This window comes from Mastomys coucha, unplaced genomic scaffold, assembly GCF_008632895.1.
Source record: "Mastomys coucha isolate ucsf_1 unplaced genomic scaffold, UCSF_Mcou_1 pScaffold21, whole genome shotgun sequence".
NCBI lineage: Eukaryota > Metazoa > Chordata > Mammalia > Rodentia > Muridae > Mastomys > Mastomys coucha.
Genome location: NW_022196904.1, coordinates 122,866,956 through 122,887,820, shown reverse-complemented (window position 1 = coordinate 122,887,820; position 20,865 = coordinate 122,866,956). Strand labels below are relative to the sequence as shown.

The following is a 20,865-nucleotide window of genomic DNA, read 5'->3' as shown; positions in this document are numbered from 1 at the left end:
GAGAGAGAGAGTGAGTGTGTGTGTACGTACAAAGAGGAACATTCCAAGAACAGTTCCCAAGACAAAATCCATTGGAGCACCTTAAAAACATTAAGAAAGTCATTTTACAGATAGTGAAAACTTAATCAGGGAGGAAGTTAGAGGCATGGAATAGAAATAGTTTTAATCTAACTGCAATCAAAGTAACTGCCTCAGGTTCAGGTCAGCTAGTTAATGTATTTTCATCCCTTAGAAAAGTGACTGGGGTTCAATAAATGCTTGGCATTGGAGGTCTGAGTGACTCCTAGCTACCCAAGTCTATCACCTGGACTGCAGAAGGCACTTTGCACAGGTGTGCAAACAGACAGTGATCACAGTGATTAGAAGATGTCACCTCAGTGCCCCTGAGATAGGCTCCTAGATACTAAGACCACTGGCCTTGCCCTTTTAGAGTCATGTCAGTTGTGCTGGCAGAGCATGGCTTCCAGAAAGACGTTGCTTATTAAACAAATATGGAACCAGCTGGCTGGCCACTCAGCCTTAGCCAGACAAGAGAGATTCAAATGTGAAAGAGCTGTGGATCTTGTAAAAGGTCCTGTACATGCCAGGTTCTAGGAGTGTGGCCTGTGACACTGTCATAGAAGCTGTCCTCCCCTGTCCTCATCAGAGCTAGCCTCTTAATCCCATTTCCAAAATCCCAAAGCCTGTAGAGTGCACACCATCAAAATGAGCACATCTCTTGATCTTCCACTGCTTCCCCACTGCAAAATCTTCACTTCAGTGGTGACATAGCTAACTGACCCTGACTTGTCCCTTACTTCCCAAACTGTGTGTGATTGGCTCTAGGTGCTGAACACACAGACACCTCCAGTGTCACTTTAGACGACTCCTTGTTACAAACCACACTGGGTGGTGGCATGTGGATTACAATTCTCTGTGGAAGAGCCAGTGATCCAGCTCAAACTGGCAGAGCAGAACCTGAGTTCTGAGTAAGGAAACGAGGTGTCTCTTGAAATCCAAGCTGTGCCTCAGGAACACTTGGGTGTGTGGTTCTCATCTGTGTCTTTTGGTTCTCCATACACACAATCTCTTTCTTTCCTCCTCTCTCCCATCTGGACCGCAGGATCTGTGCGTCTCTTTGCCTGAGCTTTGTGATGTACACACAGCCCCTGGAAAGGTCCCCATTTGTCTGGGTAAAAAATGTAAAACTCCCAAGGAAGGAAACCTGACTTGGTGTGAGAAGAAGCCTACCCTGAGCCATCACTGTGACTGGGTTAATGGGGACAGTCAGGTGTAAGTGATATGTTTATATTCTAGCTAGCCTGTATAAAAAGACACACAACCCAGGCATTTTATTTGCAAGCTGTAAGCCTAGATTGGGCATTTGTCCCTTATTACTTGCTGATTCTTATGGATATGTGCTCATGGTCCATCTCTTCTCATGGCGGATTCCTCCTCCTCTGTCTCCTTTCTTCTCTTTTCCTGTCTCTTCCTGAGACCCCCAGCCAGGTAACTGAAAAGCTGCCTCCCTCTAGCTGCCTCTAGCTGTTGCCCATTCACAGGCTTCTGCCTTTGATTGACTAATTAACTTGGGGAGCAGAGTTTGTACAACAAAAGCTGATGTGCATTCGGATTTCCTCTTCCTCAGCAACTAGAATTGGGTGGTGAGTAACACAAGGCCACATCTCAACCATCTGAGTCCAGGCTCTGCTATGCCTACAATAAGCTCTTCCCCAACCCTGCAGGGACCAGCACTGGGACAGGGGAGTGTGCTCCTGCCTGAGGGCCTTGCAAGTGCCAGCAGTACAAGATGCTGAAGTTGGATTGAGAGTGGGAGGACTATGAGCATCACCTGGAAAAGAAACAAGTGACAGCTATGAGAGCCCTTTGTGGACATGGACCCGCCTGCTGGGCAGCCATCTTAAAGCTTGGATATTTATAAAAATTAGCTTTATTACTTTTATGTGTATGGATGCTTTGCCTTCATGTAGGTCTGTGTACCAAGGAGGGTTAGGATTGTAGTTACAGATGATTGTGAGCCACCATGTAGGTGCTGGGAATTAACCAGGGTTCTTTGGAAGAGCAGCCAGGGCTCTTAACCACTTAGCTATTGCTCCAGCCCCCATGCATTGTTTTGGCTTGTTCTTTTTTTTATTTTTTTTTCCCAGATGGTTTTGGTATAGCTAATGCTATGCCATCTCACTACAGTGCTAAACCTTGTTTGTCTGAAGCTTGGTCTCAGATGCTGTGGAGTGGGGAGACTTCTAGTTACACTGCAAGGAACATCTGTCAAGGGTGGCATTGTGTGGTAAGAGCTAGCAATCACAGTGCCTTATCCTGAGAGACACTGGCAGATGTGTCTTGAGGAAGACCAGCAGTCTTTCCTAGCATAGTATGAGCAGGCATAGCCTTGTGTGGAGACAAACTCAACTCCTTTCCTACCCTGTTCTCCCTGAGACCTAGCTGGTCCAGGTGCTGATGTGGCTTGCTAGGTGCAAAGGTCTGAGGGAGACCTGTGGCTGGCTGTGGACCACTTGTACTTTCTGCTGTGTCACAAGCAGGAGCTGAGCTAGCATGGGAGAGGTCTGAGGGCCCAGCAGCGCTCAGCTGAGCTGTCGTCACCCTTACCACTGAGCGTCTGAAAGTCTGACACAGCGGACATCTGAGAGCCAGGTTCCTGGCATGGCTTCTGCCAGTGTCCTGTTAGTGGTTGGAGAGTCGCCTCTCCAGCCCTTTCCAAGTCTAGTGACTGAGGAGCCCTAACCTTTCACCCTTGCTGGTAAGACAGGCTGAGGAGCATGCTGGGGAAGGCCTGATGATGGCTTTGAGGCTTGCTTACAAAAACTTCCTGTCTTGTTCTGTACCTCGAAGTACTTACTCATCCCAGACAAGAGGAGGCATGGATCTGCTAACATTCCGGAGGGTGACTGTATTTGAAACCTTTTTCTTAAAGGATACTATCAATATAGTGACATGAAATTGTATAATGTCAGCTAGTGCTCCCAGTCCCTTGCTGTTCAAGCACCCCCATGCTCCTTCCTGCAGCTGCTGCCTACACCTTCTCTGGAACATCAGATGCCCCCTTTCAGGTCCCACAGATCTCTGATGGAACACTTGGACTACTTTTCTAAGTAACCTGTCAGTTCCCTTCTGGAACTGCAGACCCTCAAGGTTGTGTGTTTACCAGTATGGTAAGGCTCCAAATCCCCAGGGATAATAAAGAAAGCCATTCCATTTAGTAAATGTTGATGGGGGAGGAGGGAATCAGAAACAATATGTGACCCTCAACAGGCTCCTCACCACCCTCTCTGTGCCTGGTCTCTTGCCTCAGTTGCTCTGCTCTCCCCAGCAAGGCTGCAAGGCAGCGCTGCTGTATCCCAGACCATACTTGTGGTTTCTAAAAGCTTTCCTGGTTCCTGACCGTAGTGGAAGTCTGATCACATTAGAGCTTGTGAGTAGGTTGCAGAGTTTCTCAGTGTACCTTAAATTTTGACAGTTTCCTTTGGTGGTCAAAGTGTAAATATAGCAAATGAGTCATTTTTTTTTTTTCTGTCAGCTACTTAAAAACTCAGGGACAGGCAGGTTCAGTTGCTTCTTGGGTTAGGCCTATGGGCATTGACTCCCACACACCACACACATTCCAGGACACAGTCAGTGGCTCTCTGAAGCCCTTCAGTTTCAGGTAGCACAGCAGGAGTTGGTGTAGTCTTTATTGGAATACCGGGTAGCAGACAGGTGAAAAGCATATTTAATAGAACTTGGTTCCAGAAGGACAGAGACTAAGTAGACTTCTTTGTGGAAATTGAGCAGATGTAATTAATACACACAGTAGTAGTACCCGTGTTATCTAAGAAATGAGGGATGGGGAAGGTTAGTCTGCAGTAACCTGTGTACCTGTGCCTGGTGTTTCTGCTTTTCCTGTGACTTCTAGGCCACTCTGTCTTCTTTGCTCTCTTGTTCTCCGTGTCAGACCTCAGTTTACTAGATTTTAGACCATGTGTGTTATGCCTTATTGAGCAACAAATATTATGTCTTCCCTTAAGTATATTCAAGCTGGTTTTGTAGGCTTGTGCAAGAGCTGCTTCCATGGTTCGGCATTCTGTGCCTGCAACAGGCTGCCTAGCTGGCTGGCCTGCTGGTGAGAGCAGGCTCTGCTCTAGATGTTGTGTGAGTACCACATGTTCCCTCTAGTCCCAGCGACTGGAACATTGCTGCCTGGTCAGGAGAGATCTCAGATCCCCAGGTCCTCCCTGGCTATCCGCTGAGGAGCCTGCCACTCTGTCCGAGCTCTTACCTAGATAGCCATAAGATGTACCCTGTCCACCCTCAGGAGCTACTGGCTTAGTGTCTGACCAATTCTTGCTTTACAGATTCTGTCCATTGGTTGGTTGTTTTATGCAAGAATGAAAAGTCACTACCTGCTGCTTCCTCAGTTGTGCAAAATTTACTTTTTTGCCTTTCCTAGCTCCAGAAAGCCTGATGCAGGCACTGGAAGACTTAGATTACCTGGCAGCTCTGGACAATGATGGGAACCTCTCCGAGTTCGGAATCATCATGTCTGAGTTTCCTCTGGATCCACAGCTCTCAAAGTCTATCTTAGCATCCTGTGAATTTGACTGTGTAGATGAAATGCTAACCATCGCTGCTATGGTAACAGGTATTCCTTAAAGACCTTTCTTTCTATGTACTGTGAATCCACAGCAAGTTTAGGTTTAAATGGAGTATAGATGTAAAAGGTCAGACAGAGATTGGCTCATCTGTATAGATGATAGTAAAGTGGTTTTAATAGACTGAAAAGGGGAAACGTTTACAATTACTTTAATGCAAAAATACAAAAGGCCATGTTTGGGTGTTTGCCAAAAGGACTATTGTATAATGCAAAACAAGCAAACAAACAATAGTCACAGGTCACGCTTCCCAAATAACTGTGTGGTTTGTGTTTCCTGCCGGCTTCATTGATACTGGCTCCTATTATTTTCATACATTCTTTGACAGCAGCATGGACTAAATGCTGTGCTACCTCTGAACATAGTCCTAAGCCTGTGTCTGACTCTCTGGGCCCCTTGACACTTTGACACACTGCTTCCATCGGAATATGAGCAGGGTGCTAATAACTGCTATTGGCAAAACAACATGCACAAAAAGGAGAAAGCACTAAGACCACTCACTTTTAATTTCTTTGGCTTCCAAGTAAACAAGAATATTAAGAACAACACATTGATCCAGAGATCCAAGGCAGGAGTGGGTTCACGGACAGGGGGTCCTGTCCCTGGGCACACCACCAGGCCAGGATTGTCTTCCGTATTGCTGACTGTGACCTCTTGCATCTTAAAGCTCCCAGTTGCTTTTTGCACGTGCCTCATGGTGCTGAGGAGGCTGCTGTGACTTGCTGGAAAACGTTCTTGCACCCTGAAGGTGATCACTTTACGCTCATCAATGTCTACAATGCCTACCAAGATACAGTTCTGAACTCTGCCAATGAACGTACGTGAACATGATTCCCCAAAACCACCTCCCCAGTCCTTCTCCCTTCCCCATATGAGGCTCAGATACTTGAATTATTATTTGCTAGCCTCCCTTCTCTGAGAGTCCCACCAGCCACTTAAACAGAATGGCACTGGGTCCCTAAATACACCATAGGCTACTGTCATCTACCTACTCAGAGGCCTCGCATGTCACACAGCACAGGTCTGCATTTGAGAGCTTTAGTACTCTGGTCAGCCAGCTTTCAGAAGCAGCATGCCTGAAGCAGAGATGGAGTACACCTGAATTTCAGTGGGTATTGTAGTGCCCCAGGTGAGGGCCCACTGCTGGGGAAGCTGGTAGCACCTCTGCCAGGGCAGGGGACAGATAACAGGGGCTAGCAGTGGACAGGCTGGCTTCCCCAAGGGAGGCTCGTCTGCTTCCCTCAGAGCATCCTCACTTCCTGTGCTCCAGTAGATGAGATATGAAAAATATATGAAATGATGTAGAAAAATTGAGCTCAGTTTGCAAGGCGGTAGGATCATGTTAAGAGCATGGAGCCAGTGTTGCCAAGTGGACTGGAGGGAAAGGTGATCAGCTTTTGAGCACCAGGCTGGGTGCTCGGACCAAGTGTGGACTTTTGCTACTCTGAGTGGGATGTGTAGGCAGGACAGGGTAGATGAGGGTCTGATGTCCACTTGACTATTTGTATTCTTCAGTTAAGACAGTTACAGGTGCCAAGAAAGTACCTTCAAACTGAATCAGACTAGTACATTTGGATTTAAAACAAAGTTGCACCTAGGTTAGACAAGGAGCTAGTGTTTGACATAATGAACTCCCAGGTCAGCCTGGTCCTTACTAAATTAAGTATGGGATGATCAGAGGGATTGGTGCTAACAGCTCCCTTTTAGCTCTGGGTCTCTAGCTGTATACATCCTTGCTGTACAGAGAAGGAAGTGCAGATGCTAATGCAGGCTCTGCCTCACCACAGGCAACGGCAGTGTGCTTCTCACACTAACACACTGTCTAGTATGGTGAGCTCAGACCCTCAGCAGCTGCTACAGGTATGGCTGATCTGCCCCTGAGGAACCTAATCCCAGCCACCTTCCTACCACCATAGAGCTTAGAGAAGTCTAACACATCATCTCTGAGTGGCCTTTTGTTCTCCCTCTAGACTGTGTGGAGACGTGGTGTCATGAGTGCTTCCTCAGCTGCTCTGCTCTCAGAATGGCAGACGTTATCCGAGCAGAACTCTTAGAAATTATCAAGCGGATAGAGCTTCCCTATGCAGAACCTGCCTTTGGCTCCAAGGAAAATGGTCTGAACATCAAGAAAGCGCTGCTCTCTGGGTACTTCATGCAGGTAAGCAGGGGCAGAGCTGCCCTGGCAAGTGGCGTAAGCCCCACATGCATGGGAAACTCAGCCAGCACTCAACTCATGGTGATGGTTTTAATAACCTTAAACTTTTAAAGTCACACTAAAAAGACGTTACTTAAGATTTGGTATTTAAGGACACTTCTTCTCAAGGCAGAATTCTGTGTGTTAATTTTGTACACCACAGCTCCTCTTTTCTGTTTACTAGTGATCTGAGAGTGCAGCAAGCCTCAGCTCTTCCTTTCATCTCCGTAAGGAGTCTCATTAGTACCCATTAATAGAAGTAGATATGCCCTTCATTTCAGAGTGGGCAGCACTGTACCAGTCTTAATGGAGAAACAAGTAATTTCAGAATAGATTTCTTCATCTGTGAGGAAAAGTAGGGTATCTACGTAAGAGGGTACAGTATGAGCTGAGCTGACGATCAGGCAGATGTAGCCTGGAGCATAGAGACAGCATGGCAGAGCAGACCAGACGGCATGCTGTGTGTTATTTATTTCACGACCCAAACGTTTACTTTACAGCTTTACAGAAACCCTAAAGTGTTAAAGACAAAGTCACTGTGCTTTATTTCCTATTATCTGAAAATAGGAAATGTGTGACAAATTTTAGCTATTAGTTTTAGCTATTCTATATAAAAAAAATCTTCAGATTTTCTTTAACTAACATGTTTGTGTATCAATTCTCTTTCTTTGAACCTGCCTTTTAGATTGCTCGAGATGTTGATGGGTCAGGTAACTACTTAATGCTTACACATAAGCAAGTTGCTCAGCTGCATCCCTTGTCAAGCTACTCCATCACCAAGAAGATGCCCGAGTGGGTCCTCTTCCATCAGTTCAGCATATCTGAGAACAATTACATCAGGGTCGCCTCAGCAGTCTCCCCTGAGCTGTAAGTCTAATGGAGAAGGAAGGGCTTCCTTTCTAACTCACCCTTGTAGGAATAAACCACACACAAGATTGTTTCACTCTCACTCTCAGCTGTATGACACTGCTAGAGAGAAGGCACCAGTGCACTGGCTGTGTAGAGGAATGGGCTTAGCCAGCTTTTAGGAACAGATAGTCACTGGCTGGAGCTGGGGGTGGGGGGTGGGGTGATGCAGAGGAGGAGGGAAGGTGAGGTTGAAGAGACAGGTAGTTCCAGAAGGCATACAGCTACTTACCCCTAGTGCAATGCACAGCAGTTAAATTCTAGGCAAGAGGAAGGCTCTCTATACTGTAAAGATCTCTGTAGCTGCTAAGTGGTGAAAAGACAGGAAGAGCAACACTGGGGATGGGGACTCTCAGAGCTGACTCCAGACTCAGTCTAACGCACCACATGATGTTCACGGTCGTAGCTTACACAGGTGGATCAGAGTAGAGCTAGGTGAACTTAATCGGCAAAGACTTCCCTTGTTGCCTACCCAAAGCTCTTTCTAAGTGTCTACAATGATCCCTCTCATGAGGGTGTGCTGCACTTCCACTGTGCGGCGTTGTACTAGAGAAGTAACATTTGGAAGTACAGTGAGTCTCACTGCACTAATACTAGAGCCTGTATTACCTACAGAAGCAATACAAGGTATCCAGTCTTCCAGTGAAATACCAGGTCTGCACATACCTCCTGGGGCTGGGGGCACCCACACTCCCCACCTGCCTGCCATTCCCCAACATTCACAGTACTGTTTGTTTTAAATGAACAGATTTATGCAGCTGGTACCACAATACTATTTCAGTAACCTGCCTCCTAGTGAAAGCAAGGACATCCTACAGCAAGCTGCAGGCCACCTACCCACCACAGTTGTGAACAAGGACCAGGATGTATATGACAAGTGCCCAGATGCTACCGAGCAGAGATGCACGATCCAATGACCTCTCCAACACAGTGCAATACGGACACCTAGGAGGGCTGGTGGTCGGCTGCTGGAGCCAGGGCAGTCCTGGACAGGAACACTTCAAGTATGATTTTAAAATAAAAAAATAGTTTTTATTAAGTTCTTAAAATTACTATTCCATGCTTTTCTTATTGGAAGTTTTTAACCAATCATAATTTGACCAAAAGTAAAAAAAAAGAAAAAACAAAAACATTTTGTAAATGTGTCATAGACACATGGAACAGAACCCTACTTTTTGTAGAGGACTTGAATCTGAATAAAATAATGAGTTTTTCAGTATCTCTTCAATGGATTTCTTGGTAATTACACATAAACAAGCCTGTCACTGTCCGGGGGAAATGAACTAGATGGAGAGATGGTCTTTCAGGGTTTCCATGATCTCATTCATCCTGTCGTCTGGAATTACCATCACAGTCCGCAAGGGCTTCACTGGAACGTCATCGAAGGACCATCTGCCTCCCAGACAAGTGTCGCTCTCCCCCTGCACCGAGTAGCTGAACTTCAGGATTGCCTTCTGCAGCAAAGGAGGAGACACAGAGGAAAATGTCGACAACTCATAGGCAGAGCTCATTTAAAGAACACAGCGTGTAACAGTGGAGGGAAGGAACACTCAGTATAAAGTAAGTTCAAAAGCACACTTCAGGGAGAGATTATGAAACACCAAACAAATTTCAACTCACAGGAGGACCATAAAATAAAGAGCAACATTCCAAGGCCAGAACAAGCAGCCAAGTGACAGAGGTGACATTGTTTCTAGATCATGGTCTCACCTGATTGCTAAGGTGATACTGTGACAGATAGGTGGCACTGAGGAGACCTGTCCTCAAATATTGATCTTCATCTGTCTGGCAGCTTCCTTAGCTTAGCAACGTGTGTATCCACATGGCATTTGCATAGCTAGACCATCTTGAAATTCTACACAGACCTCTTTGAAATGGTTTCCATTTGTACAGAGTTCACCACTGAACTGGAAGCTGACCTGAGAGCTCTCAGGATTCTCCTGTGTCTGTGCTGCAGTTACAGGGAAGTGCTGCCATGTCCCACTGTTTCATGTGGATGTCAGGAATGCCATCCCTGGTCCTCATGCTTGCATACCCCATGTTTGCTATTTACTTATTGTACAACAAAGGCAGAGCTGAATCTCTACTGCTGTGCTAGGTAGATACCCTCGCTTTGCCAGTTTGACCGCTGATCTGATCCAAGAGTCCATACACACAACTGGATGCAGGGATATAACTGTAACCTCACACCCCTGAAGCTGACAGACACCTATCAGCACAGTAGCTGCAATCAGAGACCCCACCTCTACAAGATGACCCCCATAAGCATGTCATGGCATGTGTACACACAAATATATATATTCTTAAAAACTGTACTATCCAATTCAAAAAAATATTACCCCTAAGATTTTTGAAGAGGGCAGTGGAGAAAGAATATAGGAATACTGTCTAGGATATGGGTACCCACCATCACAATACAGAAAGTGCTAGAGACACACCAGTGGGATAACAATCAGACCTCAGGGCACAAAGCAGCTATGATCACTGTCCCTCATATCTGCAAATGGGAAACTTCTTAGAACTGAAACATACAAATGTGGCTTGGCCATCACACTGTAAGCATGCTCTAAGTGCCTAACTGGTTCCAGGCAGTACCTACCTCATCCCCACCACCTACACATAGTGTAATAGGAAGCAGTTGTATGTGGAGGATGTACTGGACAGTGTGTCAGCCAGCAGCCAGAGACCACAGAGAGGCTGGGGGAACTAGAGGACTCAAGAGGATTAGATTTTGTTTTTGTCTTTAATTTCTAGAAACAGGGTTTCTCTGTGTAGCCCTGGCTGTCCTGGAACTCACTCTGTAGACCAGGTTGGCCTCAAACTTAGAAATCCGCCTGCCTCTGCCTCCCAAGTGCTGGGATTAAAGGCGTGCGCCACCACCACCTGGAGGATGTCTTATTTTCAAGAAAAGCTATTAGAGCTAACAGATGAAGCAGGGAATCCTTACCTCATAGAAGAACTCTTCCTCTGCATTGGCAAACATCAGTGCTTCCTGTGGAAGGCTGTCCCGTCTCTTTCTGGAACTGGACTTTCCTGCTTCCACAAATGTCTTACTAATCAGCAGGTAGAAGCAGCACTTCCCACATGGCTTGTTGGTTCTTCGTGCCTCAGCCAGTTCTTTCCTACAAGACACACACACACACACACACACACACACACACACACACACAGTCACTACTGGGTTACATCTATCTGGACCCAGAGAAAACCAACGCAGCACCCTCTCTGGGCTCTGCTGCACACTGGCTGGGCTAACTCATGCTACTGGCTATACCCAAGAATGTGATGAACCTCGGTTTTGCTGTGAACAGTGAAGAAACTGAGTTCAGAAAGAAACTTACCCACTAACAAATGTTCTCAGAGTCACTCAAAATCACTGATTAATGCAAATTTAAAACTAAATAAGAACTTGCACTTTTTTTTTTAATGTGAGTACACTGTAGTTGTCTTCAGACACACCAGAAGAGGGTATCTGATATCATTACAGATGGTTGTGAGCCACCATGTGGGTGCTGGGAATTGAACTCAGGACCTCTGGAAGAGCAGTCAGTGCACTTAACTGCTGAGTCATCTCTCCAGCCCAAACCTGCACTTTTTAAACAATCAATGCTTAACTGCAAATTCAGAGGCACACAGGCACAGTGCATGGCGCCAGAGCATGTGACTACACAAGCCCCGTACTAGGTAGTGCTGCAGAAACTTCACAGATGTAGATAATCCTAATTCCAGGATAATGAACAGAATGGCAGTAAATTTCCTTTCCTTCCAAAATTAATAAGTTGCCTCTAAACAAAACTAGTAAATTCAGAACAATCCACTTCAGTTCCCACACAAAATCAGCAGAAAGTAGTTCAGTCCGTGACACTAAATAGGCAGGAGCCCCGGCTGCTTAGCGGAAGACACATACAAACCATTTAGGGGGTAGGAGCAGTACGAGCTGCAGCTAGCTAGGGGTGCAGATGGGAGAAGGGGCCATCGAGGGACAGCTGGCATGCCTGCCTACACTCTAACCCTGTGCGTGAAAGCACAGGTAATCCACTCCTTCCCTCACTTCTTCTCTAAACTTGGTAGTTCTATGTTTAAATGTTTTTGTAACTTCAGACTCTTGCATTAAACAACATCAGGAGGCCAAGAAGTAGGGGCAGTATTAAGGATTTGGTTTCACTAGTCAAACCAGAATGTAAGAATTGGACTCTAGTTTTTTTTTTTAGTATTTGTTCAACATTTTGTACAAATTACAGAGTCTGTGAATGTGGAAACTGTCAGTCAAATGTAAAGAGTCTTGAAAATTCATCAGCTTCTCTATCACCTGAATCTTTGAAAATATTAAAATTTCTGCCACTGATTATCAAAACTACTCAAGGGGCTGGATGCTGGAAATGAGCAGCCCCATGCACTACTCGGCCCCCTCGTCAGAGCTGCAGCCCAGGCAACCTATACCTGTATACCTGTTGCACAGACTCCATCTCTGAATCTACTTGGGTAAAGAATGACCATCAGAGGGCACTTCCCAGAACTGCTTACTGAAGCTGCTGGTGCATGGGCAGAGCAATCTGTGGAGGGACGTTAATGAATCTTTCACTTAGCAGAAAGCCCACAGGCTTGCTGGTGTCATTCAAAAGCTTGTCCAGCTGTTCAACCATGCTCTGCTCACAGTTCTTCTCACAGAAGCTTAGAACCAACTCTTTAATTTGTTCAGCACACTGAGTCCCCTGGAAAGTAAAGAGAAGGCTTGCTCTCTGCCTCGAGAGTGGGGGTTTCCTCCCATTGCCTTTACACCCTAGTGTTTCTTCAGTACTGACTGCTGAAGAATTCCCCAAAAGTAACTATACCTAATTACCATCCCATGATTGGTGGTAAGTCGAATTTATAATTAACACTCAAACAGTGGAACAGCAATCTTATTACACCTCACAAAAACAGTTGGAAATTAACTGGAATGTTCCTTTGAAAACTGAAGGTGGCCTGTGGCTTGTACCTTATTCGCAGCTGGCATAGTTTTTATCAGAACTCATTACTGAGTCAATAAAGAGAGATGACAAAATGTACGCCCATGTTAAGGGCCCACCATCAACTTTATAAGCTGCTGAATAAACCCTCAGTATGCACTGTACTGGGAGCAGAGACGGGCTGCAGGACCCTGCAAACAGACCCCGCGTCAATACCACCGTCCCAACACAAGACACTACAATGTTAGTGACCATGCCACCAGGAGTGATCAGCTTTAAGCTGGTACAAATCACTCCGAACAAGACAGCTCCACACTGAAAAGGACAGAGCAGGAAGGAGCACTGCCATAGGAGGTAGCACAGCCTGACACAGAAGACTCCATCCGGACCACAGATCCCAGGCTTCAAATGCCACTCAGTGAAACTAACCTTTCTTTCAGTTAAATTTAAAAGGCTTATGAAGCCAAAGATCTCATCTTCATCCACTTCATCATCACTGTCTTCTGAAACATCTGTTTGCTGTTTTAAAAGGAAAATACTTCAACTTTACATTATTTGGTTGGAAAGAAGTATAACATCAATTTTTTGCTTTTTAAACCCAAAGCTTGTTTTTCTGCTGTCGAGTCCCAAAGCAGCGCATCCTGAGTGCAGTGTGGCAACGGTCAAAACTTTACCTCCAGACCCATCTGCCCCTCCTTTACATTCTGAATGATGTCATCCTGCTCTGTATTTCTTTACACAAGACTCTCTGGGTTTCGCTTTTTTGAGACAGGGCCTCACTGTGTAGTTCCGACTGACCTGGAACTCCTTATATAGACAAGACCTGTTAATCATGTGTACCAATAGCCAGAACTACATAGAGAAACCTTGACTTGAAAAACCAAAAGAAAAGAATCATGTATAGCTAGGTATGATGATCCTTGCTTTTAATCTTAGGCAGGTGGATCTCTAGGCCAGCCAGAGCTACATGTGAGACCCGGCGTTATGTGGGAAATATACATACCGCATGGGCAAAGGGGGAAAGCAAACAGCAAGGAACTATAATGATGAACCAACTTGAACTCCCTACCTCTATTCTGATTGCCCCTCCACTAAGAGACTAAGCCCCTAGCCAGGGTTTTCTAAATCCCTCCACATACTGCCTATTTGTTTGTCCATGCCATAAACTCCCTTCTCACTGCACACTAGCCCGCAGCCTGGCACAGAGCAAGTTCTCAAGGAATCCATGTTGAATGAGCAAGATGAGAAGAACCTGCTACTTCTACCCCAGAGGACAGTGGGGTCTATGACGGTCCAGTATGCCCTTGAACCTGTTATATCTGCCTTCAGCACCACAGGCTGTTAGTGTTTGTCTACAGCCTTTGGCAAAGATGTTGGCTTTGTCTGCTTGCTTGCTCGCTTGTTTGAGACAGGATTTCTTGGTGTAGTCCTAGCTATCCTGGAACTAGCTCTGTAAACCAGGTTGGCTTCAAACTCAGAGATCCACCTGCCTCTATCCTCAAGTGCTGGGATTAAAGGAATGAGCCACCACTGCCTAGTTGGCAAGGATGTCTTAAGTTAAACAGAACTAGATAAGAATTAGAAGGTAGCTCATGAACCAGCCCTCGTTCTCCACCATCTCTTTCTGAGCTTTTCTGTACTTCAGATGCCTGGCAACAGTGCCATGCAATAATGCCCCACTCCAGGCTTTCTTGCCTCACACAACAAAGCAGGAACTGAGGTGAATCTGACCTCTGTCCAAATGGCAGCTCCACAAACCAAACAGATGCCTATTGCAATTCTAAGCTGTAGGACTTTTTATAATATAACAACAGGAAACCAGAAGAACCCCAAGGGCCAGGTGGCAGAGCCGGGTCCATGCTGGGTCCTCATTTTCTATAACTCTACTGGACAAGTGCCTTAAGTACCCCTTTGTTGCTTTTATGAACCATACCGCTTTCCCTCTCCCACTGCAGCCATTCCTATCATCTCCTCTAGTGTTTCTGCCACTTATTTTGCTCAGAGCAACATGGCTGGCATTACCAGGGCATCTGTCCTTCCCTCTCCTGTGGCAATTTCAATCACATCTGATATCAGTAACTGACATCTGCAGAAAACTCAAGGCTCCAGCTGCTGCTCAGCATCTTGCATACACCTCCTGGCACTCCAGATGCTAAGTGTGCATACCCTGTAATTCATTCATTCTCTCAACCTATCGTCTATGCTTGCTAATCTCAGCGTTCTAGCAGACTTTTGAGTCAACCTTAACACCTCCCTCTCCTCCTCCTCCTCTCTCTCTCTCTCTCTCTCTCTCTCTCTCTCTCTCTCTCTCCCTCCCTCTCCCCCCCCCCCCCCTTTCTCTTGGCCCAGTACACTATGCCATACCTTATTTTACCTCCCAAATACTTTCTAAGTCAGCCATCTTCTCCATACCCAGGGCTGATGCCTGGACTCCTGCATACAGGACCCTGGACGACTGTAGCAACCCCTGGGCAGTAAGCAATAGAGCTTCCTTCCAGCTGGAGATAAAGAGGACAAAGCACCCACAGTGTGCAGCTCCCCACTGACCTTAATCACACTCCCAATGTGGTTCTGCTGAATCAGGAGATTTGTCAGCTCTGCAGTGTTCACAGGGGCTTTTAGGAAAAGCTGAAAGAAAAAGAAATACCTTAAAATCAAAACACAATCTCTAAGAACATCGTGATTCCCATTATTCAGACAAAAACAATGAAATATAGTGACCTGACCCAGGTGGCTGTAAAGTAACCCCAGGAAGAAAACAAACATCCAGAGTCAAATACATTTCAGAAAAGACAGAGCCAGTGGTGTTTAGCAAACAGGTATGGGAAAAAGATAAACACAAGCCAGATTATTTGAAGTAAAGGCGAAGTACGGCAGGTGCAGGTCTGTGGCTATTACCTAAGGACCAGTGCTCTGCTTCTGAGCTGCTGACACTGTGGGAGACCCCCCTGCCCTCTCTGCCACAGTGGACAGCATCCCCTCTGAACTGTAAGCCAAACTCTTCCTCCCTTACAAAATTGTTTTTGTTTTTTACCTCACCAAGTTTGTATGTGAATTACAAGAAAGAGATTAGACTCTCGGGCAGTGTCCACATGAAAAGGAAAGCACGCTAGGCCACAGCCAACTTCAACATTGTAACCAGGAGCGGGACAAGGAGGAAAGGCACAAGCAGCCATTCCCCCTGGGAAAGGAGACATTCCTTCAGCAGAGTGCAGAAGATAACATGGAAGTTCTGGAAAGACTGTACCTGTTGCAGTAATTTCTTAATTCCGCCATAATCGTTATCTGAGATGGAATAAGCTTCAAATTCAATATTCACTTCCTGTAAATAACATGTGAAACAAGTCAGCACAGACTTACAGACGACATAGGCGCTATTTCCAGTCTGCACATTTTTCTTTTGCCCCATCCTTTCAGGTCTGTTCCTCTATTAGTTATCTACAGAACGTGTCTCAGGGGGTTGGAGTTGAGAAAAACATCAAATGTAGTCTAATGTGATGGTATAAGCCAGCAACCTGGGAGACAGAGGAAGATCAATAATTTGAGACCAGCCTGGGCTACATGGCAAGATGTTGTTTTATAAAAGGGAAGAAAGTGGGGGTCACACATGTGCTCATCTGTCACAATACATGTATGAAAGTCAGAAGATAATTTACAGCAGTCACTTCTCTCTCTCCATCACCTAAGTGCAGGGAATTGAACTCAGGCAGTCAGGCGTAGCAGTAAGTGCCTTTACCCACTGCACCAGCTCTCCTGCCTACCCCACACAGGCACACACAGGTGCAATTTTTTGTTTTGTTTTTCAGGACATGGTTTCTTGGTATAGCCCTGGCTGTCTTGGAACTAGCTCTGTAGAACAGGCTGGTCTTGAACTCTCAGAGATCCATCTGCCTGCCTCTTCCTCCCCAGTGCTGGGATTAAAGGTGCCACCATCTCCTGGCTACAGACATTACAGCTGCAATTTTAGACTTATTTCCCATGTCTGCTCCACAAGAACAGAGTCATTCACATCTGCTTTGCTCACCTTTTTTTCTTTCTGTCTGTCTGTCTATCTATCTATCTATCTATCTATCTATCTATCTATCTATCTATCTATCTATGAATGACATGATCATGCTATGTCACTTGGTTGGCCTTAAACTCATTTCTTTCTTTCTTTCTTTATCTATCTATCTATCTATCTATCTATCTATGAATGACATATTCGCGCTATGTCACTTGGTTGGCCTTAAACTCACATTGTAACCCAGCTTTACCTTGAACTCCCCATGCCCCTGCCTCAGCCTCCTGAGTGTTGGGATTACAGTCTAGTCCTACCAGGCATGCCTTCACCATTCCTCTAAAGAGCTTGGTGCCTTAGTAAATATTTGCTAAGTGAATAAAGCCTAACCTCACAAGGATGGGTAAATTAAACTCCAGGCAACTCTGGGGACTTGAAGTGATCTTGTTCTCTATGCATGCCTTTTGGAGCCAGGTGAATAATTATTTCTCTTTTGAGGCTGCCTGGCAGTTTTATCTACATGAGACTATGTTTGCATTTAAACCAGGTCACTGCATTTTGGTCCCTTCAGGCTTTTGCATCACATGAGGAAATGGTATGAATGGCCTTTGTACTCTGGACAAGTGGCAATCTTGGCAGTATTTACCTTTTTACACCCCTTTTTGAGAAAGTGTCTCCCTATGAAGAACATAATGACCTCAAAATTGAGATGTTCTTACAACCCTTCCCCCAACTTCTGAGTAAGCATTGCAGCCCTGTAGACTATCCTGGCTTCAGGTTCACCCATTGTGAAGGCTGACATTGACAGTTACTTAGGTAACATTCGCAGGGGATGGGGGAGAGACAGAGTTCCTTCCTCACGACCCACATGGCAGAGGGACAGAACCAACTCACTCCTGCAGTTCTCCTCTGACATCTACACACGTGGCTGTGTCACCTACGCATACAAATAAATACACATACACAATTAAAAAGACACACAGTGCTGTTACTGCTTAAAACTAGGAAGCCAGAAAAGTCAAGAAAGGCTTTCTTCAAAAAGTAGCATGGACAAGAAGTACTGAAGTTTCTTAGTACAAGGAACAGAGACTAGAAGAAGGCACATGTCCCCAAGTCCCCTAGCAGCTTTGGTAAGCATCTTGCAGCAGAATCTAAGAGAAAAAGTCAGCTACCTCACTTTGTCCTTTAAGGTTGGCACTGCAGAATCTGAACTACGACATCCCTTTATTCCTGATACACCATTTTGTTTCTGAAAAGATTTGAGGTTGACTTTTCAAGATAACTTTCATGGGTTTTTACATCAGAGAGATGAACTGTGGGTAAATAAATGTATCAGAGAATGAAAGACTTCAACTAGATAAAAGGAGAAATACCCACTAAGGATTTCAGAATGGAGACATGCCCTAAAAACTCTAAGAATTTCCTTTGTCAGGCTGCATGGCTCAGCAGTTAAGGGCACTGGTCTTCCCAAGAACCCAGGTTTGATTATCAGCACCTACATGGAGGCTCAAAACCATCTGTAACTCACCAGGGAATCCAACGCTTTCTTATGGCCTCTGTGGACATGACATACATACAGTACACGTATATAAAGGCCAACACACACACACACACAAAATTTAAAAGCATATGTGATGGGTAAAAGCTACAGTGACAGGGCTGGAGAGATGGCTCAGTGGTTAAGAGCACTGACTGCTCTTCCAGAGGTCCTGAGTTCAATTCCCAGCAACCAAATGGAGGCTCACAACCATCCATAATGGGATCCAATGCTATGTCTAAAGACAGCTACAGTGTACTCATATACATAAAGTGAATAAGTATTTCTTAAAAAATAAAGAAAAAGCTACACTGACTGCTAAGGTCTAAAATGAAAGCCTTTTCTTAGACTTGATATCATATCCCTGTTCTCCTAAAGCTACTCTTAGCTAGCACACCAAATAGCACACATAACCCGATGGATTCCCCCAAACCCTGTTTCTTTTTTCCTCCACATAACAGCTACATATATGCATTCCTCCTTAACTTGCTGTGTGGTCTCACTTATAAAATACTAGTAATTCCTAAATCCATGGTGCTGATAGGAGAATTAAATGAGTTAATATGAAATGCACAGAGCCTAGGAGTATTAGAATTATTATTATTACTGTCAATTTCTGGGGAGGTAAATTCTTACAAGTTATTGTGTTAGGAGTTACATGCATTTTCTTTTTTTTTTTTCTTTTAGATATTTTCTTTATTTACATGTAAATTTCTCCATTCCCAGTTTCCCCTCCAAAAAACAAAGAAACAAACAAAAACAACAAAAACAAACCCCTGTTGCCTCCCCCCTCCCCATGCCTGCCACCCCGCCCTCTCCCACTTTCTGGCCCTGGCATTCCCCTACACTGGGGCACAGAACCTTCACAGGGCCGAGGTCCTCTCCTCCTACTGATGATTGAATTTGCAATCCTCTACTATACACATGCTGCCTGAACAATCAGACCCCTCCATGTGCAGTCTTTGGTTGGTGGTTGAGACCCTGGGAGCTCTGAGGGTACTACTTAGTTCATATATTTTGATAAATACTGTCAAATTACCCTCCCAAGAGATCACACAGATTTATACTCCCACTTAGAGTATGATATATAGATGCTTATATTGTGACACTATTATCAACAATGGCATTTTTTCTATTGCTGTTATAAACACCAAGACCAAAAGCAACTACTTCCAGGTAATTGTTCCTCACTGAGGAAAGTCAGGACAGGAGCTCGAGGCAGGAACAGAAGCAGAGACCACAGAGAACACTATTTACTGGCTTGTTTTCTGAGACCACTCAGGCCCAGGGGTGGCACAGCTCACAGTGGGACGGACTGTTCCATCAATCACTCATTAAGCAAATGCCAACTGACAAGCCTGCAGGCCATTGTGATGGAGGCAATCCCTCATGTGAGGTTCCTTCTCCCCACAGCTGCAGAGTACAGCACACAGTTGCAGTCAGTGGCAATCTGTTAGATGTTCCATGTTAATGAAAGAAGGAGGAAGCATTGACTTCTAAAACCAAAGGTAGCAAAATAGCTAGTAAACATTTTTGAGATAGTGTCCAAATCAAGACAGCCAAAGCAAAGCAATGGCTTAGAAGGGAAGATGTGCTGAATAGCCACACCACAGTCTCATTCCCAATGCTGCACTATAATCTTTGCATGCAATATTCCCTTGCAAGCTCACTCAGACTCATGCTTACTCCAATGAAGACTTCCAGTCACTCTCTTGATTTCTCTGAGCCTGCCATTCTGGCTGGAAACCCCCCACGCCCCATCTTTCAATTACAGCAGTTGGGATTTTTCTGAAAGGAAAAAGAAGCCCTTGAAGCATTCAGAGAGAGTAGACTAGGCCAACCAGATCTCTCTGGCAGGAAATGGAATACAGATGGTGAAGGGGACAAGGACAGAAAGGTAGGACAGTGAAAGTTATTAGAGGGAGCTGGGAGTGTGGCTCAGTTGTAAAATGCTTGCCTAACAAGCACAGTGCCCTGGGCTCCATTATTAGCACTGCAAAAACTATAAACTAAAGTTGCATATGATTTCACGATGGTCATCCCAGCCTTAATTTCATCTTTTGAACATGAAGAAAAAGGAAAAAATAGAGGAGGAAAAACAGGAGGAGGAAGAGGAAGAAGAGGAGGAGGAAGAGGAGGAAGAGGAAGAAGAGGGGGAAGAAGAGGAGGAGGAGGAAGAAGAGAAGAAAGAGGAGCTTTATAGTAACCAGGCAGGAGATGACAGAGGTATCGACTAGAATCAATGATAAGGTGTTCCTGGATACTAAAAGAAAAGCTAACCGAATTTACTGATGGACTGATGTATCGTAAGAAAGGAGGAGTAATTAAAGTCAAAGCCCAAATTTAGAGCTTGAACTGGAAAACTGTAAAGAAATGGTGAAGAGACGGGGAAAAATTACAAGCCCTGCTTTGGACAGTCAATTCTGAGACAGTAATTATCTTGAACAACCACTCAAGCCCTAACTATTCACCAAAAAAGAAGTGCTTAAACCATCTAGAACTAGATAATAATAAGTCTGAGCTATCCCAGGACTCAGGAGGCAGAGGCAGACAGATTTCTGAGTTCGAGGCCTGCCTGGTCAATAGAGCAAGTCCCAGAATAGCCAGGACTACACAGAGAAACACTGTGTGGA

The 20,865-nt window shown here is 45.1% G+C and overlaps 2 protein-coding genes across 4 annotated transcripts in view; one reads left to right on the top strand and one right to left on the bottom strand.

The window, feature by feature from the left end:
• Dhx32 (DEAH-box helicase 32 (putative)) overlaps positions 1-8,965 on the top strand; it is a 59,778-nt gene extending 50,813 nt beyond the window's left edge. For all 3 annotated transcript variants that reach the window (XM_031388618.1, XM_031388617.1, XM_031388619.1), the window contains exons 8-12: positions 4,445-4,636; positions 5,314-5,463; positions 6,617-6,804; positions 7,526-7,707; positions 8,495-8,965. In XM_031388618.1, coding sequence (XP_031244478.1) covers positions 4,445-4,636; positions 5,314-5,463; positions 6,617-6,804; positions 7,526-7,707; positions 8,495-8,663 — 881 coding nt within the window. In that variant the 3' untranslated portion in view covers positions 8,664-8,965. The remainder of the gene's footprint in view (positions 1-4,444; positions 4,637-5,313; positions 5,464-6,616; positions 6,805-7,525; positions 7,708-8,494) is intronic.
• Positions 8,754-20,865, bottom strand: part of Bccip (BRCA2 and CDKN1A interacting protein) — a 13,004-nt gene continuing 892 nt past the window's right edge. The window contains exons 2-7 of the mRNA XM_031388623.1: positions 15,943-16,017; positions 15,243-15,323; positions 13,125-13,214; positions 12,271-12,458; positions 10,694-10,868; positions 8,754-9,200 (exon numbers count right to left, since the gene is read on the bottom strand). Of these exons, the coding sequence (XP_031244483.1) occupies positions 9,030-9,200; positions 10,694-10,868; positions 12,271-12,458; positions 13,125-13,214; positions 15,243-15,323; positions 15,943-16,017 (780 nt within the window). The 3' untranslated portion in view covers positions 8,754-9,029. The remainder of the gene's footprint in view (positions 9,201-10,693; positions 10,869-12,270; positions 12,459-13,124; positions 13,215-15,242; positions 15,324-15,942; positions 16,018-20,865) is intronic.